The sequence below is a fragment of the Xenia sp. Carnegie-2017 genome, unplaced genomic scaffold (assembly GCF_021976095.1).
Source record: "Xenia sp. Carnegie-2017 unplaced genomic scaffold, XeniaSp_v1 HiC_scaffold_6, whole genome shotgun sequence".
In the NCBI taxonomy this organism is placed as follows: domain Eukaryota; kingdom Metazoa; phylum Cnidaria; class Anthozoa; order Malacalcyonacea; family Xeniidae; genus Xenia; species Xenia sp. Carnegie-2017.
This window is the reverse complement of record NW_025813526.1, coordinates 2,156,118-2,183,698: the sequence shown is the minus strand read 5'-3', so window position 1 is coordinate 2,183,698 and position 27,581 is coordinate 2,156,118. Positions and strand designations below refer to the sequence as shown.

General features: G+C 34.4%; 2 protein-coding genes and 2 long non-coding RNA genes across 4 annotated transcripts in view; 1 reads left to right on the top strand and 3 right to left on the bottom strand.

Annotated features, from left to right (window-relative positions):
• The window catches only part of LOC124458496 (protein CLEC16A homolog), a 30,257-nt gene extending 14,742 nt beyond the window's left edge, over window positions 1-15,515 (bottom strand). Inside the window, 13 exon segments of the mRNA XM_047008500.1 lie at window positions 1,233-1,373; window positions 1,458-1,626; window positions 4,430-4,549; window positions 9,228-9,278; window positions 10,403-10,583; window positions 10,726-10,849; window positions 12,374-12,479; window positions 12,841-12,921; window positions 12,995-13,062; window positions 14,058-14,191; window positions 15,077-15,205; window positions 15,296-15,322; window positions 15,324-15,515. Of these exon segments, the coding sequence (XP_046864456.1) occupies window positions 1,233-1,373; window positions 1,458-1,626; window positions 4,430-4,549; window positions 9,228-9,278; window positions 10,403-10,583; window positions 10,726-10,849; window positions 12,374-12,479; window positions 12,841-12,921; window positions 12,995-13,062; window positions 14,058-14,191; window positions 15,077-15,205; window positions 15,296-15,322; window positions 15,324-15,385 (1,393 nt within the window). The 5' untranslated portion in view covers window positions 15,386-15,515.
• Window positions 15,516-15,879: 364 nt separating this feature from the next.
• On the bottom strand, window positions 15,880-20,182 carry LOC124457652 (phosphomannomutase-like). Its single transcript, XM_047007869.1, has 7 exons — window positions 19,979-20,182; window positions 19,132-19,246; window positions 18,454-18,530; window positions 18,230-18,321; window positions 17,821-17,920; window positions 16,997-17,188; window positions 15,880-16,513 (listed from the first exon to the last, which is right to left on the bottom strand). Exons 1-7 carry the CDS (start codon window positions 20,045-20,047, stop codon window positions 16,397-16,399), a joined length of 762 nt encoding a protein of 253 aa, XP_046863825.1. The 5' UTR covers window positions 20,048-20,182; the 3' UTR covers window positions 15,880-16,396.
• Window positions 20,183-20,624: 442 nt separating this feature from the next.
• Window positions 20,625-24,517, top strand: LOC124457653. The gene is made up of 2 exons (XR_006952710.1): window positions 20,625-20,767; window positions 24,174-24,517. It is a non-coding gene; the product is annotated as an uncharacterized LOC124457653 (long non-coding RNA).
• LOC124457654 lies at window positions 21,681-22,092 on the bottom strand. Its single transcript, XR_006952711.1, has 2 exons — window positions 22,066-22,092; window positions 21,681-21,942 (listed from the first exon to the last, which is right to left on the bottom strand). It is a non-coding gene; the product is annotated as an uncharacterized LOC124457654 (long non-coding RNA).
• Window positions 24,518-27,581: the final 3,064 nt, after the last annotated feature.

The window sequence follows — 27,581 nt, the reverse complement described above, 5'->3', positions numbered from 1 at the left end:
ATGTAGGGAGCTAACAATGAAGGGTTCGACGACGTTATGTAGGGAGCTAACAATGAAGGGTTCGATGACGTTATTTAGGGAGCTAACAATGAAGGGTTCGACGACATTATGTAGGGAGCTAACAATGAAGGGTTTGACGACGTTATGTAGGAAGCTAACAATGAAGGGTTCGACGACGTTATGTAGGGAGCTAACAGTGAAGGATTCTATGACGTTATTTAGGGAGCTAACAATGAAGGATTCTATGACGTTATGTAGGGAGCTAACAATGAAGGGTTCTATGACGTTATGTAGGAGCTAACAATGAAGGGTTCGACGACGTTATGTAGGAAGCTAACAATGAAGGGTTCGACGACGTTATGTAGGAGCTAACAATGAAGGTTCGACGACGTTATGTAGGGAGCTAACAATGAAGGGTTCGACGACGTTATGTAGGGAGTTAACAATGAAGGGTTCTATGGCGTTATGTAGGGAGCTAACAATGAAGGGTTCGACGACGTTATGTAGGAAGCTAAAAATGAAGGGTTCGACGACGTTATGTAGGGAGCTAACAATGAAGGGTTCGACGACGTTATGTAGGGAGCTAACAATGACGTTTCACGTCGTAGCGTTTGACAAACATGTTAAAACTGAGCCAACTAAATATACGTTTTCAAACAAAATAGCGACTGACTAGAAAGATGTTGTTTGAATGATATCCCTAAAGATGAGCAATTCTTATCTGAAGTTTTGAAAAAGTTTATTTGCTCGTGATAAAAGGAAAATTTGACTTTTTTTACGTGCCAATTAAATTGGTTGAAAAGCTGACGTGTCAGCTTTTATATGGTAATAAAAATCATCACATGCAAATAAAAATTGGCAGAAGTAAGGAATTATAGCCGTCCACCAGCTATTTTTCGGGAGTTTTATTTTTCTAACACAAAGCCAGTTACACTTGTCAAATGTTTGACATGTCGTTTGCATGGGCTAGAAAGTTGTTATAGAAAAAATTTTCTCATAAAATTTGTTAGTGTAAACCAGGCTTTTGGAGCGATCGTCAACCCGTATAGGCATCATGTAAACGTATTCCAAATAAGAGACGATCAATTAGCTACAGTCGAAATTTTGAATTTATTTCATAAACCACGATTTTAAAAGTGAACAGCAAAATCCACCAATATTGAATCGCATTTGGCACTTTCAAAAACTACCTATTCAGAAAACTAACAAAAATCGCAAAAAATCAATTGCACCTTTAGGGGAATCGGACAAATTATCATCATCTGAGCGCATCAGAACCTCATTATCAGAAACGTTGTTATCTTCCTTTGGCTCCATTTTCCGTCGCCCCAAACGCCTTTCCTCGCTAACGCGATATTTTTCTGAAACGCCATCTAAGACAGAATAGTGCAAAATAGAAATAAAATATTTGGAAATCAAGATGAAACGGTGGTCTGAAAATCTTGGCTATCTCTAACCTTTAGTGTAAAACTTTGAGTTGGCGACGTGTCTTGAACGTTTTCTGGTCAATTCGCTAAGACGATTTGTAATTGTATAGCCTTCGTTATTAATACCACATGCAAGTAATGCCTCTTCCAGACTGTCGGAAGGCGCTACAAATGCTCGAACACCATTTGAAATGTTGGACTACATCGTGATAATATGAAATATAATGAAAATCATTTATTTATGGTTGCAGTTGGAATACGTTTTAATAAAGTGAACTTTCATTACAAGCTTGTTTATCTAAAGATTACCTTCAATATGAACATTTTTATCTAAAGGTATTACCTTTAGTACAAACATGTTGATCAAAATACAATCTTCACTACTAACATGCTCATCTATAGAAGACCTACTATATGGGAAGAAAAACATTAAACTTATTAGCTAAAAAAGTTCGATGTTTAGAAAACCTAGATGTAACTAAAGGACACATACCATTGAGTTCTTTTAATAACTGGAGCGCCTAGGTGGACTGGGACCTGACGCCAAAACATGGCGGCAATTGACCTATTTCCGCTGAAATGATCGCTTTGCAGAAAAATAATATTCGCGACCTCCCCCTGATGTCTATAGTTAATTATATAGCATTTCTCTTATAATGCCAACACTTTTATCGTTCAATTGTTGGACATCGTAGTGTCCGCAAAAAGGAAAATGTTGCTTTAACAGGTGAGATATTTGTTTTGTTTGTTCATCAAAAACTGAAAAGCAATTGAACTTGAAAAGACATAAAATCCGACTGATGTTTTCCTCCTTTTTTTAAATATCAACATATTTCTCCACTTATTTGTTAATGTGTGAAACGGTAAATTCACCAATCTATTTGTAAAATAGTTTCCCTGACGCGAAAAAAGACTCTGCTCTTTTCACTCAGTGGATACATACTATGTAGAAACGACGAGTACCAATGAAGTAGAGCGGAGTTTGTTCTGATCAATTTGCTGACAACGTGAAGAGATAATCAGATAGCAAAATGTTTCTGGAATATAGTGTAGTACCAGTACCAACACTATTTCATAGAGCACCATGAAGACAATTGGAAGATGCCATTGACCTGGCAGAGTCTAACTGCAAAATGATAAGGCTGAATACAAGGGTAAATGATTTATAGCCTTCCCTGTCCAACAGTTGATTGAACTTGTACTGATTCTATGGATGAAGACAATGAATTTATAAAGATGCCTTGAATGCATGGAAAGTGAATGTCAAGTACCAAATAAAGATGACAAGGTTCTGTGTGTCTTGATGCTTGATGAAATGTCATATAAAATGGTCATAAAGCTTGTGCTTATGTCAATATTTGATACTGAGATGGATGATGACTAACTGGAACTGTACAATCCAGTGTGTTTTGTATAACTATATGCTAAAATCATGTCATATCTTTATTAAAATATTTTAGTACAGTGTTGTTTGTATGTTACTTATATGTAATGCATGCCAAACTGAAGCATTAAAGATTCAGTGATGAAAACCTCAGTGCTATAATCGTAATTTCAGTTTTTGCTGAAAAAATATTTTGAGCTTATTTACCTAATAAAGTATAGAATGGACTTTGCCATTTGCTTTATTTCCTGACTAATTAAACCAGGGAATGTTTTGGCTTTTCCAAGTTTTTCTTCAATTTTTTCCTTCTTAATTCATTTCATAATATAAATGAAAAGCAGGTAGTACAGTTTAATAACTTTATACTTTTTGAAAAGCTTTTAAGCTTCTAGCATTAAAGAACACAAAATGTGTTTAATTCATTTGGTTTTATTGCCTTGTTTTTACATGTGTACATGCACTTCATCATTCTTGTATAAACAACACCAGATGTAGCATACTTAGAGGGAAAAATCCCATAGCAACTGGTATTAAATATGGGTATGATATTTGTTATTGAAGTGAAAGCTGTATTAGTCAATCAAATTCTGAACTCACATGGCTAATATGCAAAACATAAAAAAGAGAAAAAGTAGAGAAGTATTAAAAATACAATTGTGTTTCATGTATGCAAGTATTATAAATACAATTACAACTTAAGTGTTTTAATAATTCTTTGCATTTCTGCCCATTTCACAAATAAATACAACAAAATCAAATATGCTACAACTTTACAACTATTTGATGCAGTTCTAGTTTAGAAAACCATAAAAATCTCAAAGGTTCTTTGTATACAATATTTTTTTCATTATTCATTTATTAAAGGCGAGATGCATGTACAAGACTAAATCCTACAATTGTTGCGAAAAAGGCCATCACATGAAAGAAAGTAAAAAAGTAACGAAGATGAATGACCTAACATTTCTTTCGTGATCCGTAGAGATAAAATATGTTATATTTTGTTTCGTGCAGACTACAAACTTTGATCGAGCAAACATTAAACGACAGTTACGACGCGCAAATCTGCATTCATGTGTGGCCAACAAATAGCTCGTTCGTCGATAGTTATTAAAGGCATCCCTCATAGAAGCCAATGCCTGGCAACCACAGACTCGCTTTCATGAATTTTATGTTTTTGCCGCGATTCTCATCATAAAATTGCTTGCCAAATATGCGAAAAACATATACCTTTTCCCTCACTCTTTCTTAAGGGGAGTGAAATTGTGAAATTTTCTGCAAAGCGGTCATTTTCGGTAAGTCTCAGCGGAAATAGGTCAATTCCTCCATTTTTTTGGCAACAGCCGCTAATTAAAGCCGTGTTAGAGATAGCCGCTCCAGTTATTATAGAACTCAATGACACATACGTATTGACTCAGTCGGATTACTTTTGTGAAGGGTTAAAATTTCCATAATTTCTTAAAAGCACGATGGATATCAGACATTTTAAATGAACGACGAGTTTTTTTTATCGTAAACATGTTTCGGCAGGCTTATGCCATCTTCAGTACATAGAATAAAGGTGATTGTGCTATTTACATGAAAATTAAAATTTGCTAATTAAAATTTGCTAATCTCTTACTTTGCCTGAATTGCCCGATGAAATTGAGGAGTCACATGTAGAAGAAAATGCTTCATCTCCTTGTAAAATGACATCAGTAAGAGTGGAGACTAACGGCGGATGTTTGATGATAAGAAAGATCTGTATATGTGAATAAAACCACTTGTTAATAGATGTATTAACTAACACTACAAACTGGGGCCGGTAGTATAAAGCTCTTAACTACTTTTTAACTACACTTTTTGCAGTTAAAAAGTAGTTAAATTTAACCACGCGGTTAAGTCGGTTGTATAAAAAAGTAGTTAGCGCTAATTGCAGTTAAAAGGTAGTTAAAGTTACCTATGCTATGGAGCATAGTTAACTTTTGAAAAAACAGTTAAATATGGCGGCTTAGCTTCTCAAAGACAATTACGGGCGAGATGTTGTTGATCAACAAGGTTTTACCTCGAGTTTTTAATCACATATGTATCTTCCATGGCAAAGGCTTTTAGAATAAAAGCTTTATGGACGGTGTACTACATTCGTCAATGATGTAAACATCCCAAGTTTTGCTTACGAAAAACAGCCAACAACTTACCCCATAACAAATCCCTTTTTACACAAGAGCAATTGCATTTTGTATTGTCTTTTCTTGCGTCCGGTAGCTCTTTCAACTCATAAGTGAGACTGTCAATTGAGATAGAGCCACTTCTTTAAGATTAGTGCACATAACTCGCTGACATTGTCTTACAACCACGTACAATTCGTTCAATGACAAAAAAAAGAAAGAATGTAATTCAAGCAATGAATCCTATAGCCTTGGATGTATCAAATATTCAAATTGCGAGTTTCCCTATGCATTTTGCTTTATTGAATATCATATGCATCATATAAACTCATTGCTCTATGGAAAATAAGCTAAATTATGTTAAAACAAAGAGGTACTACAGTATAAATATTGTGGTAACTATACCAATGACATGAGCTTTACAACAGTTTTTATTCATGACTACTCTTTTGTGTATCAGCTGCATGAGATACAATGATGTTAGTTTCTTAAATACATAAAACATTTCATTAGCATGCAAGGTGAAGGTCCATGTTGCTTGATATATATACATTATCCATTGCACATGGTTTATAACACAAGCAGAAAATATACATGACAGTCAATTAGTGGGTTTTATTGATATTTCGTCATATATTTCCTATGTAAAAATGTTTATTTTTAATGTACTTACAATCTTGGCTGCCAATATTTTTCTAAGAAGCAGAAAGCTCTAGCTACTATTTGATGATTTAAAAAGTATGAAAAAAAATAAAACTCCCAAGCTTTAGACAAAAATAGGCTAATAAATAACAAAGGCATAAGTAAAAGTTTCATAGCTAAGGCTCATTAACAAATATACCCTAGAGTTTTATAACTCAGTTTTGCAAGGCAGAATTAATAACAAATAAGTATTTTGTGTATAGCTGTGAATATAACATGTCACAAGCAGAGAAAAGACAGTTGCTGGATTACGTTGCAAATAACTATGATGACTCTAAGAAATGTTTTCTAATAATAAAAAAGTCCATCACTGTCATCTTTTACAAATATGTGTGACTTATGTCTGCGCAGACACATTTCTTTCAAGCATTTTACTCAGCTGTTATAAAGAGAAACGAAACGACCTTTTCTTTGTTACCCTCAATCTCTCAGTTTTAAATTCTGTAAAAGCAAGGCCATTTAAATATTTAAATCCTTGCAACATTTCACGTCCTAACCAAAAATCTGGGGCCGGTTGTATAAAAACGTAGTTAACTTTAACTATAGTTAACGCTAACTACAGTAGTTAACTCCTTAACTATAGTAACTTAACTTCCCTACTTAACTGCGTTGCACTAAACGTAGTTTGCCGGATAGTTAAGTAACTACGTAGTTAACTTGCGTGGAAATTGCGTGTAGTGTTGTTTACATAAATGACATAAAGTTTAATCAATTCACGCTTTGTAATGGCGGGCAAGTGAACTAGAAAATGACTTCAAAATCAAGAAAAATCTCTTGGCTTATGTAAAAATCTTAAAATATGGCAAACTATCATCGTTTTTACGGATGTTGATGATGCAAAAAGAAAATTTAATAAACGATTCACGGTGACATGGTAACCGGATTTTCTTGTAGCATATATTTTATACTTTTCTCAAGAAAATCGACCCTTTCCTTCTGTGTAATACAGAACGATGTTGATGAATGATATGAGTCTCGGCAAGGACTGCTTTATTTCATGTACCAATTGTATATAATGGACTTGGGCAAACAAAACAATGAACTCTTCTCAAATTGATTCATATTGTTTTATGTGCAAGGATTTAAATATTTAAATGGCCTTGCTTTTACAGAATTTAAAACTGAGAGATTGAGGGTAACAAAAGAAAAGGTCGTTTCGTTTCTCTTTATAACAGCTGAGTAAAATGCTTGAAAGAAATGTGTCTGCACAGAAATAAGTCACACATATTTGTAAAAGATGACAGTGATGGACTTTTTTATTATTAGAAAACATTTCTTAGAGTCATCATAGTTAGGTAATCCAGCGACTGTCTTTTCTCTGCTTGTGACATGTTATATTCACAGCTATATACAAAATACTTATTTGTTCTTAATTCTGCCTTGCAAAAACTGAGTTATAAAAACTCTAGGGTATATTTGTTAATGAGCCTTAGCATTGAAACTTTTACTTATGCCTTTGTTATTTATTAGCCTATTTTGTCTAAAGCAGTTTTATTTTTTCATACTTTTAAATCATCAAATAGAAGCTAGATAGAAAAAATATTGGCCCAAGATTTAAGATGAGTAATCGGCAATGGACTGCTTTATTTCATGTACCAATTGTATATAATGGACTTGGGCAAACAAAACAATGAACTCTTCTCAAATTGATTCATATTGTGTTTTATGTGCAAGGATTTAAATATTTAAATGGCCTTGCTTTTACAGAATTTAAAACTGAGAGATTGAGGGTAACAAAAGAAAAGGTCGTTTCGTTTCTCTTTATAACAGCTGAGTAAAATGCTTGAAAGAAATGTGTCTGCACAGAAATAAGTCACACATATTTGTAAAAGATGACAGTGATGGACTTTTTTTATTATTAGAAAACATTTCTTAGAGTCATCATAGTTAGTAGCCACGTAATCCAGCGACTGTCTTTTCTCTGCTTGTGACATGTTATATTCACAGCTATATACAAAATACTTATTTGTTCTTAATTCTGCCTTGCAAAAACTGAGTTATAAAAACTCTAGGGTATATTTGTTAATGAGCCTTAGCATTGAAACTTTTACTTATGCCTTTGTTATTTATTAGCCTATTTTTGTCTAAAGCTTGGGAGTTTTATTTTTTTTCATACTTTTTAAATCATCAAATAGAAGCTAGAGCTTTCTGCTTCTTAGAAAAATATTGGCAGCCAAGATTGTAAGTACATTAAAAATAAACATTTTTATATAGGAAATATATGATGAAATATCAATAAAACCCACTAATTGACTGTCATGTATATTTTCTGCTTGTGTTATAAACCATGTGCAATGGATAATGTATATATATCAAGCAACATGGACCTTCACCTTGCATGCTAATGAAATGTTTTATGTATTTAAGAAACTAACATCATTGTATCTCATGCAGCTGATACACAAAAGAGTAGTCATGAATAAAAACTGTTGTAACGCTCATGTATCTATACGTATTATCATTGGTATATTTAGCACAACATTTATACTGTAGTACCTCTTTGTTTTAACATAATCTAGCTTATTTTCCTTAGAGCAATGAGTTTATATGATGCATATGATATTCAATCAAGCAAAATGCATAGGAAAAACCGCAATTTGAATATTTGATATATCCAAGGCTATAGGATTCATTACTCGAATAACATTCTTTCTTTTTTGTCATTGAACGAATTGTACGTGGTTGTAAGACAATGTCAGCGAGTTATGTGCACTAATCTTAAAGAAGTGGCTCTATCTCAATTGAGAGTCTCACTTATGAGTTGAAAGAGCTACCGGACGCAAGAAAAGACAATACAAAATGCAATTGCTCTTGTGTAAAAGGATTTGTTATGGGTAAGTTGTTGGCTGTTTTCGTAAGCAAAACTTGGGATGTTTACATCACTGACGAATGTAGTACACCGTCCATAAAGCTTTTATTCTAAAAGCCTTTGCCATGGAAGATACATATGTGATTAAAAACTCGAGGTAAAACCTTGTTGATCAACAACATCTCGCCCGTAATTGTCTTTGAGAAGCTAAGCCGCCATATTTAACTGTTTTCAAAGTTAACTATGCTCCATAGCATAGGTAACTTTACCTTTTAACTGCAATTAGCGCTAACTACTTTTTTATACAACCGACTTAACCGCGTGGTTAAATTTAACTACTTTTTAACTGCAAAAAGTGTAGTTAAAAAGTAGTTAAGAGCTTTATACAACCGGCCCCAGATAATATAAGAGACAAGAAAGACCGTTTGCCGAAACAGAAAGTTTAAGAGAATACCGGTATGTCTACATGAAAAAGTAAGATTTTGTCTCGACAACGCGAGATCTTGGTTTACGCCAGTAACGAGACTTCAATTCCCATATAAATGCTTCATTCCGTCTACCTGGACATATATACTGTTGTACAACTCCTATATCTAAGCAATCGGATTCTCAAGCAAGACGAGACGTTTTTGCTTAAATAAATTATTCATCCCGCCAGCCTGTAAATTGTTGCAAAGACTTGTGTTCCGATTATTACAGTCTTCGCTGATCACAATGGAACTGAGCTTTGTATATGTTATTTAACATTTTCTTTGAATCACCTGTGACAATAAATACAGGGCGAAAAGCTTGCACACTCCCGGTCTTTCGTTCTAAAGAATTGAAAATAAAGACATAAAAATACAGCACAAATATAGTCCCTAAATATAGTGAACATGATAACCATTTCATTTTAATGCAAATATTTTAGTTGGGAATAAATGTTTCTACTCTTTCTTAACAAACAAAAACACTTCAAAACAACCGTTCCTCCAAAAGAGCGTTCACAGGCTAGATATTATTGACAAAAATAACCGTTCCTCCAAGAGAACGTTCCTAGGCTAGAAATTATTGACAAAAATAACAGTTCCTCCAAGAGAACGTTCCTAGGCTAAATATTATTGACAAAAATAACCGTTCCTCCAAGAGAACGTTCCTAGGCTAAATATTATTGACAAAAATGACCGTTCCTCCAAGAGAACGTTCCTAGGCTAGATATTATTGACAAAATAACCGTTCCTCCAAGAGAACGTTTCTAGGCTAGATATTATTGACAAAACAACCGTTCCTCCAAGAGAACGTTCCTAGGCTAGATATTATTGACAAAAATAACCGTTCCTCCAAGAGAACGTTTCTAGGCTAGATATTACTGACAAAAACAGCCGTTCCTCCAAGAGAACGTTCCTAGGCTAGATATTATTGACAAAAATAACCGTTCCTCCAAGAGAACGTTTCTAGGCTAGATATTATTGACAAAACAACCGTTCCTCCAAGAGAACGTTCCTAGGCTAGATATTATTGACAAAAATAACCGTTCATCCAAGAGAACGTTTCTAGGCTAGATATTATTGACAAAATAACCGTTCCTCCAAGAGAACGTGTCTAGGCTAGATATTATTGACAAAAACAACCGTTCCTCCAAGAGAACGTGTCTAGGCTAGATATTATTGACAAAATAACCGTTCCTCCAAGAGAACGTTCCTAGGCTAGATACTATAGACAAAAATAACCGTTCCTGTAAGAGAACGTTTCTAGGCTAGATACTATAGACAAAAACAACTGTTCAGAGCAACCAGCACTTCATCATGTGAGTTATCAGAACGTATGATCAGTGGATTTTACGTGACGACATAGCAATCTACAATAACTACCTTAAACAGATGATGATGTAACTAATTTTTTTATCCCATATCGAAAAAAAGCTGAATATGTAATGCTGCAAAAATAAATTAGTCACCTCTTCCAAGTCGTTATCGACAAATGAATGAACGTATAGCGGTATGATCAAACGATCCAGTAGGTAATCCGTGAGTATCTCGTTCAATTCAACAATATTTAAACAAAGTATGTCGTTGATGTAGTGAAGATGGTCCAAATGATCAGCAACAAGATCTTTTAAACGTTCACAGTGTAAATGACTAGTGTAAGGTAACATAAACCTTTTTAAATAAAGTTTTACTATAATGATAATTATACACTCACACACACACCACAATACAAAAAAGGCAGACTATATGACTACATGTGTAGAAAAACGTTGAAATGTGATCATGAACTCACTCTGACTCGGAAATGGAGCACTTCTCGAGTTCCATCGCATGGTTGCCAACAAACCAAATAAGGTTACAAAAATATGCACCTGCTGTCTTGTTCACGATAAAATTCAGCATTGCCTTGTCACTCACTGCAATATTCACTATGATAATTAGCATAGCACAAAATTGTTTCCAATATTTGGTAAAAAAGCATTGTTTTTCCTATGTTTTGCACAAACGTCCATGAGTAAAAGTTACTCTATAATTGAGTCACTGTTGTTGTTAATCAAATTTTTGAGTTAGACCTACGTACAATTTGAGTTATTGCAGCGTTACTCTTACAAATGAGTAAAATGTTTTCGGTGTAAAATAGTATATATCTACTCATTATGAAGATTATATTTTAGCTACTCGGGTATAATTTACTCAAAAATTCTTGTAACTCTTAGCATGAATATAACAGTTTTACTCAATATTTTGAGCAAATAGTAATTTTTACTCAGCAGCCAAGTTAAAATGTTATTACTCTCTTTCCTGAGTAAGCAATGGGTATGCGTGTACTCCTAAATAAGAGTTGACGTACACTCGCAATTTTGAGTAACTCAGGAAATGTTCGTATTTAGAAGACACCATGCTCAATAAGATTTCTCTCACAATTCTTTCAGTGTTTATATCACACAACCACTTATCCCCCCTCGAAATGATTTCTGCCTTTGGTGCCATGTTATAGCCCGACTGAGAAAAAAACTAACCAGGCACACTTTATCTTATCATTCGAAACGATGATTTTGTGTTTTGAGCATTTATAACGCAGTTGAATAGCATCGACAGAAAGCGAATGTGTGGAACAGTGGAAGTATGCTTAAATTTTTCGTGTTATTATTACTCCGAGTATACCAGTAGGGAAACCGGGGTTTTAACTTTGCCAATTTTTTTTTAATTCCTTCGGTGTCGAGAATTGGCAAGTACATAATAGGCAGTAAAAAAGAAATGCTCGGCCATTGTCCAGTAATGTTGGATATAATCATAATTATCATGCACACCAAAGAATGATGAACGTAATGGATAGCATGTTTAACAGATGAAAAACTGTAGCTAAAGCAAAATGAGGTCCGTTAGTTGTTAAATATACTAATATTTTTTGTTGAGTAACTTATATGTAACGTTTTCGTTTTTGTTCAAATTTTACCTAGTTAAAATATTTTTTGTTAAAATATTTCTTGTGCTAAACTTCTTTTTGACTGCTTGTGAAAAAAAAACGTTGGGCAAACATTGGACAAATTATGTCCTAATTTTGCATTTCTGTTTCTGTCGAATCACCGAAACAAACAAATCCAGTACAATTTTCAGTAATACTAATATAAAACAAAGACGTGGCTCACAAAATGTAGTTGTCAAAACTAATTACGTCATCATCAAACTCTCTTCGTTAACAGCCCATTTCACAAAATATACACGTAATGTAGCAAAATTTGTTCAAATGTTCGTTGCGAAGTGTTGTACAATAATACTTAATAATAATGAGTCCATTTAATAAGGATGTTGATCTTGGCTTTGCAATTTTATTGAATAACAAATGAGCTTTGAGAACAACATTTGAACGTTCGAGCAAACTTTGCAAGGCACGCAGAAAGATATAAGGAATAGATTCTACAAAAAGTCATTGTTTTTACCTCGAAATACATTGAGTGTCAACGTTCTCACAGCAATTCGAACCATATTTTCTTTGTGATCAAAAAACTTCAATGCTTCCGTGAACAATGCAAAGTCATTCTTTCGCTAAAAAATGAAAAGTAAAACAGATAGTTGAGTTAAAATTAATTACGCATGCGAATATTTTTAGTAAGATCCACTCAAAACTTTGCTTGTCTACAGTAGTGTAGCCCCAGACACAAAATTGCAGGTTCATTTTATTTCAAAATAGAAAACATTTTTCGTGTTTCTGTAAAGAGTTATAGAAGCCCGCAGAAAGGTTTAGGAGAAAAGAGAAATTCCGTGAAGAAATTCCGAGAACTGCGAATGTTCTAAGCAATTTCAAGTTTCTCTTAAACTTTCAATTAAATGTGACGAAGTATTTTTATTGTATTTTTACACTAAAAGCACATCAAAAAGTAACTAACCTACAGTATTTCAGTCTTACCTCATTGAAAAAAAAATTAATAACATGGCAATTGAGTTTCAGCGAAAGTGTCTTCAAGAAAGAAATATAGTAGGCTAGTATCTGTATAAAGAAAGAACATGTAATAAGCCTTTACTGACTTTAAGTTAACAAGTGAAGACATAGAGTACTGTACCTCTTCGTTAGAAAAATCAAATCTGTGAATAATGATAGAATTGACGTGATTATTTGATAACAAGTAATCTAAAATAAGCAAATGCACAAAATATGAGAATAAAATTCATATTCGTAGGATAGTATGACTATGTAAGGAAGGTGTTCCCACATATATATAATCTTTACAAATTCCAATTGAAGATTTGAAGGTAGTTAATAGCCGAACAGGTTATAATACTATAAAAAATCTTCAAATCTTCTGCCTAAAGGTGATAGACCAAGTACGTGCCTAACGCTAATTCTAGGATGCGAAGACAACGACCGACGACAGGAAACATGACAGTGAAACAGGAAAAGATGGAAGGAGATACGACACTGACTTATATTTTACTCACCACTAAACCGCACAATACACTATGCAAATAAGCCCGTGCCGTATCTATACTAAAAACATGGAAGCCAAGATTTTTGTTATATATTATCATAGGTCCAAACATATTTAGATGTTTACGAGCATGTTTGTAACCGACCGCAAATTTTGACTTTCTTGAATGTCTCGGACCTTTTAGATTTAACTACTGTCAAGTTAAACGTAACGTAAAAACGTCTTACGCCAAAAAAACAAAGACAGTTTTCTGGAAAACTCAAGCAATTTAAGAAATTTTCGTCTGGTTCTGAACGAACTTAAACTTAACCCAAAGTGAAGGATTATGATTAAACAAATATTATAATTAATGATTTAATAAACTTTGTAAAAACCTTTTCTTTAACTCTGTAGATAACTGAAAAAACAGCTATTTAATTTATTTGTGATTTGCCATTGTTTGTAATTGCATTTGTACTCACAAACATTCCTCGTGGAAATGAACTATGGTTGGCATGGCCAGCATGGATTTAAAATCAAGGTTTTAGATCCAGTTGAAAAAATTTGCTTGGGAGTTACATAGAGGATGCTTCATGTCAAATAAAAGGGCAGACACAGGTGAGCCACAAATTAATTTGCATTTTTGCAAAATTCTTCCTAACTATTAACACACACAGAGAAAACATTACTATTACTATTATCTTAGATACCGACTTACACAGTGAGGTTTCATGGCGAATATTTTCAAATAATATGTTCAATGTCTGCATTAACTGCACACACACATATGCTCCAGGATTTTGATTCAAAATTTTCAGGAAAAATAAAAGCATGTTCTTCTCAAGGAAGAAGCTATAAAGGAAAATATGTTCTATCAATGAAATTTATTGCTTTCAATAGATTATAACATTTATACATGAACACGAGCCTTTGAAATTTCCCACCTCTCCCCAATTATCTATGTTCGTACGGCATCTTAAGTGCTGACATAAATAATCTTGATCATTTAGTCTAGAGAGTATGTCGTCTTTAATGATTGTTAATGCTCTGGGGTAAAAATGATGTTGATCAATAATTATGTATGTATTCTAAAAGCACACTCACATCCAACTATTCAATGGCAACCTCATTTGTTCATCAATGTCAAGATTTTTATTAAAATATTTCAAATCAAGTAATTGTTGCAGCAAGAATACCATCTTTGAATAGTTAAGAGGTGATTTTGAAGACATATTCATAAGGCCATATCTAGAAAGTTATAAGGCTTTCAAAAGAAATCAGTCAGCCACAACTTAATAAATGACTACAGACCCATCCCCCAAAATTATCATTCTAGCTATGGCCCTGACATTCAATGAGTGTGAAAGTGTTTTTATAGAATACAAGTGTTAATAGTGAAAACTTTGGCTTCTCTAACACATTCAGTTTGCAAAGTAGATTGTTCTTGGCAAAGATCGTTTAACACTCTAGTGTAGGTGGTGCATACAAAGCAATTGATTGATTAAAAGCACTCAAAACAAGTTGCTTTCAAAATTTGTTCAATAAAAATAAATGTACAAAACAAACTTTTGGTGAAGGATATATTGGGAGTGGGGGGCAATAAATATACACAGTGAGTGCAAACAACACTAACAAGTAACAACACAAGTGCTTCTGGTGTTGAATAGTATAGCGAAAAGAAAATTCTTCATGTGAAAAAGACATGCCTTTCGTAGTGGATCGTCAATGAAAACTTACTCGAACACCGTGCTGTCATTTTGGTCACCCCAGATAAGAATCTCTGCGATCGATCTCAATGTTTCAACCAACAATGAACGATTTTGATCTGTTACAACAGAATTCTTCGTCAAGATATAATGATGATATCTAAATCATTCGACAAAGAAATATATTAAGCCTTTAGAAAGGCAAAAACACGTTTTTCAAACAATCTAAATGGCGAGGTCAACACATTACTTTAACTGCTCTAGCGAGTGAGCTTTTAGGCTTCCAAATCACTTCCGTAAACCAATTTCTCTGTCTCTGAAGCATCACAAAGCCAGGCATCAACGTAAAACGTACTCATTCCATATCGTAACATTTACACAGCCTCAACTGAAAATGTTTAGAAAATCCAACTTCGTGTTTCGCATTTTTGCCATATATATTATGCTTTCGTCTTCCATCTGTGTACGAGCCTTCGTTCAACCCGCACGTTATGTTTCGCTTTACTTGACGTAAAACGAATATAAATATTCCGAGTTAAGCGTTTTTCGATTTTTTTAAATTTCTCGTTATTTAACTTTCTCAGTTAATGGTGGAGTAATTTTTTCGTAAAATAAAACAAAATGCTGTCACAAGTCGCTACTGCTTCACACAAGATTTTTTCTCACTTGCATTGAATTTTTCTCAATTTCTGTGTTCGCTCGCTGCAACCAACATTAGCACAAGTTCTTCAAATGGATTTTTAGATTGTTTATTAATATACCTCCATGATGACAAATCATTTCTTCCGCACATTTCTTTGATGACGATTCCATTAGGCATCATCTAAGTTGTTCTTTTTTTAAATAACAAAATATTTATTCCTTCTCTTCATCAATGCACTTTGCCCTTCTTATTACCAGTTAAATATACGTAATTAGGATAAAACAGAAAGAAATACTAAAAGTTATGTCCAATTCTACCATGCTCGTTATGAAATGCTTCATTAAATGAAAACCAAAATACGTAATCATAGCCATTAGTATAGATAAAGATAAAATTTAGTTAGAGTTATTGCTGGAGTCTTGTTATTAGAGTTGTTATTGAAGTTTTTCTATTTGATAAGACTGTTGGTAGATTGTTGTAAGCAAAACTTGAAGCCTGAAGTAGATCTACCCATGTCAAAGTAGGGGATGTGGCTGGCAACCCACTTTTGTTTTGTCACAAAACAAAGCTTTTTGCGATGTGTGTCTTCTAAACCCAGAGCATTTTTATGACAGCTCTCCGACGTAATTTATTTACGATTTAATGACACATATTTGTGTGTATTCAATAATTTATATGTTCTACCTAAAATAACGGGTGAACGTTTGCTTAACTGAATGAACCATTGGCAATATATTTTTCTAAAATTTCCAGTGTTTCCGACGGGCTTTTCACGGTATGACCTATGGTTCTTTTGTCCACGAATATTTCATAATCGTTTCCACCCTAAAAAATCATACATAGTATAATAAATCACTAACGGGAATGGGGAAGATTAAAATTTTTCTTCTCATAGTGATGGCTGAGATTTCACAATCATTTATTGGAAAAATTGAGTATGGTACTAGCTACATATTAAGTTTACATTATTGACTTTGATGTTTGTCATTACTGAAGATTTAATTATTTTCGCGACTATCATTTATGGAAATGAAAGCATATAATCGATTGTCGCATCGCCTTGAGCTTTTCGTTCAACTTTTGATTACAGTCGATCATCGCCACACTACTTTTTTAATGTCTAATTTTACTAGCAGGGAAATGTAATGTGGAAAACATTGTTGAAAATTATAGTCGATTTTCAAGTTTGCATTTATAAATTTCTTGCATTTAGAAAGACATGGACGAACATGTTTTTATAGAAAGGTGGGGAAGGTTACACTTTCATCCCTCTCAAAGAAAATAATAGCTTATGCACATTGTTATAACCTCCCAAGTTTTATCTCCAAAGAAATGTACTTCTTTGTATTCTTCATCGGCGAGATGATTCAAGCAGTACGTCTTATCCCAACCGATAGGAAAGACGTCAAAACTTATCTGGCCACCAATGGAAAACTTCAAGTTGAAATCAGCAAACTCTTTCTGCAGCAGGCTGACGAAGTCCTTTCGAATGTTATGAACCTATCAGAAAATCATACATAACAAATCGACTTTCAACATTAAATCACGACTAAGGAAGAAAGTTGTACTAGACTAAAAGAGAAATCTTAAAACTGGAGTTTCTACATTGGAAGTAGCAAAGCCAGCCCTTTTTTCACTGGTACAATGCAAATGTTTTTGTGTTTAATCACTGGAAAACTATGAATGGAAAACTATAAATTTTCTAAAGAAACGAACAATAACTTTGTTGAAAAATTAGCATTGTAGGAGAAAAAGATCGGGCTGGCTTTGCCACTGTGTATCAGATCACTTATGACGTAGATATTACACTGATGAAATATATAAAAACTCGCGTTTTAACATTAGATAATCAGACTCGAGTGCGTGAAGACTCCATATTCTACATTAGTTCACTTCTGATAAAAACATGCAATAAACTGAAATATTGGGAAAAACTCGGAATATTAATCAAGGATTGAACGTAATCTCAATTGAAAATTGATCAATAAATCTCCACCTAACATTCATCAGTTCAGCTCATCATACAAAGAAACGACCAAAAAGAACGTGAATGCAATAAATCACCACTGAATCACACCAGCTAGCCTATAATGTACCAATTACCCTGCGTGCATGCAAATCTTTCAACAAACCTTGTCATATTTTTCAAATTCAACACGTTCATCTTGCGAGCAGTTACGGCCGATCGGAGAGACATTAATTAAACCATTGCGGAATTCGATAAATGTCCCACTAGGAAAACAAAAGTTTCCAGAATTGAGAGATATAGGATCTTTTACATGAAGACAATAGGCAATGAAAGTGAAGTGTTCTTGAATGTTTTGTCAAAGTTTTTTTTTCAAGAAATGAGATTGATAGTTAATCTTGATATCCATGGTTGTGACGTGGCCGGCGCCATGAAAAGGTTGGCGCAATGAAATATAAACTTTTGATTATTGTCAGTTACAACTGCCTAAAGCACACAGCTTCCTAACAACTGTCTTTACTAACATCTTTAGCTAAAACATATCGTAATTTTAAACGCTATAGAATGAATCCTACCGTTTAACAGGGATGTTCAGTTCAGATATATACTTCAGACAGAAATTGATGAACTTCTGAAGTTTTTCTTCGCCGATATACGCTTTTATAGTCTGGTTTCAGCAAAAGAAAAATTATTGCAAAAAATAAAATCAGTTAAAGGGCAAACACAAACAGTACCGTCTCTTTCATCCAAGTCTCTGAAACACACAGCCCTCCCATACCTGGGCTGAAGATACCCTTACCTGTGAGGAGCAGAGTTGTCCACGTTTGTATGCTACCAAACCATTTTCAGTGAAGACATAGTCATAGTCTTTATAAACTGAAACAATGATCACCTCTATCATTATTTATTCATCAAAACTAGCATGTAGCACATACACATTGTACAATGAATTTATATGATACATTTATAAATTTCTGATACAAAATTTACCCAGCCATAAAAATGAAGAAATACCTTTCGTCTTTGCATTATTATTTATAAAGTTGAAACCCTTCCCCAGCAGTGGAGTCACCAGCTCAATGATTGGGGTCTGGGATAATATTCATGAAATGCATATTTTATTATAATAAACTACTTTGAAATCAATATTTTTTTAAATCATAACATGCATATATGAATACATCTCCCCCACATTTATTGAGATGTGTCTGGGTGTGTCTCAGTGCCACAGAACAGAAAAATGACAAGGTTTTATCATCTATATTATTACATCTGAAGAAGAATATTTTTCTCTCGGATGCCCCATGTAATATTAATCTGGAATAACAAACTTGAAAGAGATAGGAAATCATTCTCCAAATAACAATTTAAATTTATGACTAACTAGTGCAGGTAAAAAAAAGAGAAATGATCCAAAATTCTATCAACCCATTGGTAAAGTGAACATTAGTAAGTACTATATAAGTACTATACAAACTTTCCCCTCCACCAAGTTGCTCTTGTGCTTTAGCATAATCAGAACCACCAACCAGTCCAACATCAACTGTACCACGAAGTTTTGCTAAAAAATTTTTCATCTCCAAAGTAATCACCTAAAGAGACATCATGGTAAAACACATAAACAATATGATTTAACATTCTCCACTTTCCATCTCAACAAAATCATCTGACTTACAAGATATAAACATACTACCAACACTAATATCATTATATTGGTTCAATTGCACTGGAAATTATCCATTTAGTAATGATTAAGAAAATACAAGGTGCAAAATTCAACATCCATTTTTATAAAGTATCTGCTGTTTGAAATTTTCTGTTATTTTGAGGTATATGAAGTACTTTATAGTAATCAAAATAGTAATTGTACTATATGCAAATATCCATTGTTAACCACAACAGCAATGCCAGCTCAAAATTGGATTTATTTTGATGCATTAGTATTCTCAACTTTCTTTGGTATAAAATAAAGGGCAGGGTTGACCAGACTTGGTATTTTTATTACCAGATCTGATCTGGTGGACTTACTTAAGTGGCTCCACCCTGATTAAATAATTGTAACGCTGAGAAGGGGGCATTCTGCCAAATTATCCATGTTTGGTCCCACTGATCACTGACGAAGGGCTTAGGCAGTCATAAGACTCAAGCCAGTGTGAAAGTAGGTATGTTTGTAGTTCATTAAGAGTTGTATGAACGAAACCCCTCGTCGAACATTGGCACAAAAATGAACGAGAAGCCCAAGCAAAATAAAGAAGTCTGAAAACATAACTTACAAATACAGACAATAAGCACAATGACTAAAACTGAAGAGCAACAACTGCTACCTTTCGAGGAAGAGTTAAAGTCCCATCAATATCAAACAGAAATAAAATATCATTTCTTCTCAGAGACATTCTTCAATCAAAATAACAACTTCACTCAAGATGAAACAAACGAAAAGTTCGTTTGTCAAGTGCCACGTTTACATATTTCATTAACAATTGCTTCCGGTAGTTCATCTGAGTCTGAGCGAAACCATCGAAGAGAATACACAGAAGGGCAACTCGCGAGTGAAACGGTTAGCACTATTTTCCACCCAGCAAACCGCCCTTTACTTTACACAATCGGAAATAAATTAAAGATGGCGGCTAATGGGAAAGAACCAAAAGCTAAAAGGAAACCATGCATGCACTGGTGTTAGGTCGTTTTGAGATGGCGAGTAATTTTATATTTTTATAATACAGTTTTTAATATCAACATATGAAAATATTTACAGATAAATGTTGCAGTATAAATTTTCATGCAACCACCTTAAGTTATAAACTTATAATCCAGGCTGGAAAATATGTCGTTTTTCGACGATTGTGTAAAATATTATATAAATATTATATTGTGTAAAATATTATATTGTGTAAAATATTATATTGTGTAAAATATTATATTTCAAAATAAAGGGCGGTTTGCTGGGTGGAAAATAGTGCTAACCGAGTGAAACGCGTGGCAATTTTTTTGTGCGCATGCGTTAGGTCCGCCATTCACTTTGGCCAGTTTGCGGTTTCGGAATAATAGTCGCCTCGTACGTAAAACATTTAGGAAGATCATGAAAGATTGCGACAAAACGTGATAAAAACAAGGTGAGAGATCATTATTTCATTGCTAACAAGTACGTAAAGGCTTTTTATTGGTAAAAATTAACCGCTTCAATGTAGCTATAGTTGTAAATATGGTTATATGTATGAAAGTATGAAATAGAATCACTTGCGTTTTCGTCAATTCTAAATTATTATTATCGAATTGTTTGAAGTGTAGTTATAAAGGTATAATTCCGAAAATGACGTTCACACTTAATTGTCGAACGCTGCAATATTTCACATTGCAACATGGTGAGTGGCGTAGCTAGCGAAAAACATTTGGTCGGGCTCACGAGGCGCCACCATGGTTGGCGCCGAGCGAGAAAATTTTCCGAATTTAGACTCCCCTAGAACGTCGGAAACGGCTATCTTAGAAAGCAAATGCGTGATATTTATGCAGGAAATAGAACCATTTTGGTTAATTTAAATTGCCGAAGGATCTTATAGTAAAGCAGAGAACAGTTCAAAAATAGTTGCAGATATGTGATTTATTTTCTCAACACCACATACATAAATAGATACCTATGTACATCTTGTAAAGAAACTTTGACAAAAGAGCCGAAATAGGCTCAGATTTGTCATCAACAACTATCAAAAGTTGTGATGCCGTTCATTGTCGTGCTGAAATGACAATCATCATTGCCTGCATTAAAAAGTTCCCGGAAAAATTCTCACATGCCATGGATGTAAGACATCATCAGCTTGCTATTAGCCATATAAGAATACCTATTTGTATAAGAAAGCAAGCCTTCGTGGTTTTTCAATGAACTTCTTTACTTCCTCATCATGCAATGTGTTGGCGTCTTCTTTCTCTGACAGTATGTCTTTGTGAATGGAAATCCTGCAAAGAGAACTAAAACGTCCTTGGCTCATAGTATTTCTAAGATAATTTTTTTACCCTCTTCAAACAAGAAAATGACCTCTCAACTGAAGCACTTGTAATTGACAAAACCCCATTTATCTTTAACAGTTTTACAACTTCTGGAATACTAGATTGAAGATGGAACTGAAAAATATATTTCAATAGTTCATCGCATGAATCACGGTGAAAGTCTTTATCTCTGTAAATAAAACAAAGTTTGCTAACTAGCATTGGTATGTCAAACATATCACCATAAACCTCCTTTAGAAGATTTATCTTTTCTGAGGGCACTTCACCTTTCCACATCTTAAACACCCTAGGGTTAACAAGGTCTAAAAATCTAAAACGCTCCATATCCTGAAATTGCTCAGTCAGCATAGTCACAATTGTGTCAAGAATTTCAAAATACATTTGTTTGTAATTATGCCGTTGGTCATACCTGGTTACTGGTGGTCCCACTTTCTCAACAAGCCAGGTTGTACACCTGACAATATTCTGTATCATTTCTCAGAGAAGCAAAAAGGCCTTGAATCTCTCAACCCTACTCACTCCATAATGAAAGTCAGTGTCCTTGTCTTGCAAGATAGAATAAAGTATGGATGACTGCTCAAGAATTCTCTGGAAAACAAGTACCAAGAAACAAAACAAGAAGCCATTAAGGTAGCCAAGTAAACCAGTAACCTTACTTTACGTTTCATCATCCCAACCTATTGGATTATCAGTAAGATTTTCAAATATGTCTATCAGTTTCTCATAGTTAAAATGCAAGACATTGATGTCATGAGCCCTATAATACCATCTTGTGTCACCAGGACTAGGAAACTCAAGCCTATGGGATGATAGTAAAGCTTTTCTTTTGGGGGAATTGCTAGTAAAGGTGCAGAAAGCACTAATATTAACAAAGAAAATCTCAACAGGTGAAATGGAGGATGCAGCTTGACATAATACTAGATTTAGTCTATGGGCAGCACAGTGAACAAATTGAGCATAAGGATAATCCTGCTGAACCTGAGTTCGAACACCATTGAGATGCCCAGACATAACAGATGCACCATCATCTGTCCAATAAATTTCTCTTTCACATTATTATATTGACTTAACTTACCCTTAACCACTGATGATATAGCAGTTGCAGTCCTATCACAACTAACATCAACAAACCCAAGCTGTCTTTCAATGACACTTTCCCCTTTGTCCATTCGAACAATTACACTCAATTGTTCTTTGGTAGAAACATCAGTTGCCTCATCAACCTGTATACTTAAGAAAGTGCAGCGATCTATTTCCTTTAAAATCTCATCCTCTATTATTTTATCATGACAATCAATCAAATCATTCTGAATATCAGGAGAGACTCCAGTAAACCGCCCTCCCCCAGCAAGGTGGGTTTCAGCAAGCCTGCCATGTAATCGCCTTTCAAAAACAGAATCCATCTTGGCAAAACTTTCAAGTAGCTCTCTATAAATTCCTCTATTCATGCTGCCACTAGATTCATCATGCCCCCTAAAGCCGTCTGCGTCCATGAAGATGACGATCCAGTGCAAAACAAAAGACAAGGCCAACAGAACAATGCATTCTTTTCTGAGCTACCACAAAGCCAATCTTTCTTCGAGTATCAACTTTCCTGAAAGCTTCTATTGCCTGTAGTCGCTTGTAAATTTGGAATTGGCCGCTGCTTTACGAGTATATTTTGCTCGCCTGATTGTCGAACAGAAAATGGTTTCTTTTGTAATTCACTTATTATATCAATTTCATTAGCCGAAGCCATTGTAATGTAAGTTATCACGATTTCCGAACGTATAATTCGAAAGCTCAAAATACAAGTAACGCTTTTGAAAATGAGCCCGACTAGATGTTGTTAAACGTTTGAGTGTGTTCACAGCTACTCTCAACCAATCAGATTACAGATACTCCCACTATAGATTTTACTACTTGGTCGGGCTGAATTTTCAGAGCCCGACTAGATGTTGCGAAACAGCGCATTTGAGTTTGCTCGGTTGCTGTCAACCAATCAGATTGCAGATAATCCCACTATAGATTTTACTACTTGGTCGGGCTGAATTTTCAGAGCCCGACTAAACTGCGTAATGCCTGGCACTAGAAATGACTGTGGATTATTCCAAAAAGAGTCGCAGAATTTAAAATTTTCGCAAATCCAATTTTAAAGAAACAAATTTTTCATTTTTGGGAAAATATTTGGTAGGGCTGGGCCCTACCAGCCAGACCATAGCTACGCCACTGAACATGGTACTGCCAAACTTACTATGTAAAGTAATATTAACCAAGCAATTCAATAATCATTCGTGATGCTTGTTTATGAATGATAACTAATAATAGTCTAATAGACCTTTAGTTTTTAGCAACATTCAATTCAAAGCAAGGGAGAGTTTGTTTTATCACTTAAGCATGAGTGAATAGTTCAATATGTCAGGCATTTTTGATATCAAAGATTATTTTTTGAGGTATACATTTTTTACCAATATTAATTATTATAACATTGTTTCAAAGCAATTTGTGCTCTGTTTTGATTTTTGATTTTTTTTCTAGTTGCTAGCCAAGTGATTGCTTGATTCTAAAGTTAGGATTGTGTTGCAAGTGACTTGTACTGTGTATTATTTCATCCAAAGACCAACAGTGCTGGTATTTTTAACAATGAAGTTATTTAATTTTTAAATAAAATGTATAGACTGGTATTATGTATTCTATATTCTGTAAATTCTACTGCATAATATACTCACATTTTAAATTCAAACTGTTTTGTGATTGTTAAAGCTTTTATACACAGTATTGATCATCAAGGGCAAAGACCTGTTTTTGGACCTGTAATCAGTGTAAAATGAATATAGTAAAGTAAAATTTTTATTTTTTTAATATATTTTTACAACTCAGAATGCCATGATAGAATAAGTTTCAAAATGTTTTTCAATTATGAAAACCTTTTCTAATCACTAATGCCCCCCAAAAATTGGGAATAAAGCAAGTTGTGGATGTTTCACCTTTTCATCTGGAAACTATGCCATTGACCTAGACTTCATGCTGCCTGAGTATTCTATAAATGCTGCAAGAAAAAGTGAACCAAAAGAAAGCGGTTCAAGTCATTCCATCTCTACAACAGCATGCCGTAGCAATAAATTGATCCTTACTGACTACGTGAAGCTAAACAGTTGCAGCTAATATCATGATAGACAATATGCGTCAGGTTTTCTTCTCGTGAAGTGTTTCAAACTCCGCATTAGTCTTAAATGCACTAATGCTCTTTCATAGGACTGAATTAGATGATAACAGGCTGTCATTCTGACACTTCAAAGCATTTGTACAAAGCAAATCAGCCATTCCGTATCTTTTACTTGTCTGCAGTACATTATAAGACTTAAAGACGTATTTAATGAGAAATTGACAGTCCAAACAAAAAGCGCAGTTGTCGGTGAAAATATTTTAGACACCATGAAGTCCATATAGCACTAATACCAGTACGCCGTAGCATCCGAAAATGCTAAAAAATTGTTTGTAAGAATGCGCATTTATTACGCCATTCTTTTGCCAATCGCAATTGTGCAATAGCTTATAATCAAAATGCAAAACAAAGCCAATAAGTACGGTGGCCCACAAGTGTCACGGCAAAAGTTTCTTCTTGCAGTGAAACTATTTTACCAACTACAAATCTTTCATCTTTTACGGCAAAACTTTTATATCTCACGGCAAAACTTTGTTTCTTTCGCGTCAATTCCACTAATGTGAATTTAGCACCAAAATCAGGCCACAATTGGAAATTTGAGATTATATGAAAACACAGAAATGAGATATAACATGAGTTGATTTTCCTAGGACACTTTCTCTTGCTTTTACGTCGATTTAATCGATAAAGATAGTTGTAATAAGCTTTATCACAATACATTCACGGTCCAAACGCCAACTGAGTCAGGGTGCATTCCATGTCCACGCTGCGCCGAATGTGCGGCAAGGAAATTACTTGCCTATGCCAACATCAATATTGCCCATTTCATTTGGGGCTGACTTGGCCATGCCGGTCGCCGTGTACACTGTACAGCGGTGCTGGGACAGATTCATGTAAGCTATTTTGAAAATTTCGTCCCTGATATAATAAACAATGTTTTAAAATAGAACAGAAAATCAGTATTTATAACTGCACCTTATATTTAAAAAAAAAATTCTTGGCTTTTACATGTCATTTTTTGATAATTTGTAATAATACTCAATGTTCGCTGATTAGTTGCAACATGGAGTAACGAATACTTAAATACATTTTAAACTATGATTTTGCTCTATTGTACAACTAGAGTATAACTAGAGTTGAATGCATCAATGCAATTTCAAACTAAACTGTGAAATTTTGTAACAAAACCGTGAAGAAAAGAAAACTAAACTGTGATCCTTCTGGGCCATTCGGGTTATCAAGTGAAAAAAGAGAAAACCATGATTTCTTTTCAGTTTTCAAATTTTCTTTGCGTTAAGAACGGACAGTGTCCACGTTCAGCATTAACGCGGTCTACGACTTTCGACACGGCGTATAGTTTTGCACATTACAAGAAATATGGGCTGATGCAATGAGGTCTTAAGTTATCGTCGCCTTGAAAGTATAATGCAAATGCTTCCCTAATTACGTCTTCACAGTGTTGTAGTGAAGGCAAGAAACTTTCGTTCTACGTACAAGTGTTTCGTTCAATTGATCACCTACTTGCTGCTGATACCGCATAGCACTGTAGAAACTTTTGGCTATCGCCTCAGGGCCACCTTTTGCTAATACGATGTCTAGAAGCGCACAGGAGGGTGGCTTTGCAATGTCATACAGTTCTTGGTTTGAATAAAATGATTTGAATACCTTCTTTTCGCAAAGTTGTACTTTACGAAGTGTCCCATCCGAGAAACGCATAAGAAAAAGGCTGTCAAGCTAAGTCAAGTTTAAGTCATGAATTTCTACCAATGAAAGACAATCAACAAAATTTTAGTGTTTTTGCATTTACTGCTTCAAACCATTCAGGGCAATATTCTGTTTCACACTCCTTCCTTTATGGCTTTCTTAATCAAACCTATGTATAGATGTGCCATGCGAGGATCAAAGTTGATTCTAGAAGCTTTAACATGGGCCTTTCTAAAGCTACATTCATTATCTTTTTACATTCATTCAAACCATACTGTTCTATCTCGCCTTCAGAGAGGAAAAATACGATTTTTTCTCGAAAATACGGTTTATTCGCATAATAAACTCACAAGGCAGGCTGCGTCAAATATTTCAAGCGTTGACATTGCATCGTTACTTGTAATAGAGCTGATTCTTTTTTCTAAGGAATTTGTGAACTCTTCTACAAATCTTTCTCGAGCGTTCTTAATTTCAGTTTCATCTCTTTGTTGCCAGTTAAATCAACGATCGCCAGATGCTTTCTCGTTATCTTGCACGACCAGCCACCCTTCAAGAAGCGTAACCCTTTGAATACACAACCCGCCTGAAGATTTGCCTATCTTTTTAATCGTGGGAAAGCATCTTCTCTATTTGCTGCATTTCTAAGCTTTTCTTTTGGCTTTTTTCGCCAAAATTAAGGGTCAGCTGCCACCTATTCTTGTGACGCTGGATGCTTGTTTTATTCACACGGCAAATTTTGGAAAAATTTTCCTCCAATTTTCCCCTGAGATGAAGCTCTAAGCATTCTAAACACACATATTTTACCTTGTTCTTTTTATCCGTTTCATCAACTCGTTTCATCACGGAATGCATCCTGGCAGTGAACTGACGAATGCCGTCTTGTGCCGTGTTTTTTTGATTAAAATTGTTGTTTAAGTAAGAAAAGTGAAGGTTTTTCCAATGTGAATTTTGTACTTATTAATGTATATGCATTTCATAAAACACCAAAGCATACCTTTCAATCGAAAACGTTATGGATGTATTTCATTATCGGGATTGTTTTTACTGGTTGTATTTTGTATTGAATCAGAAACCAG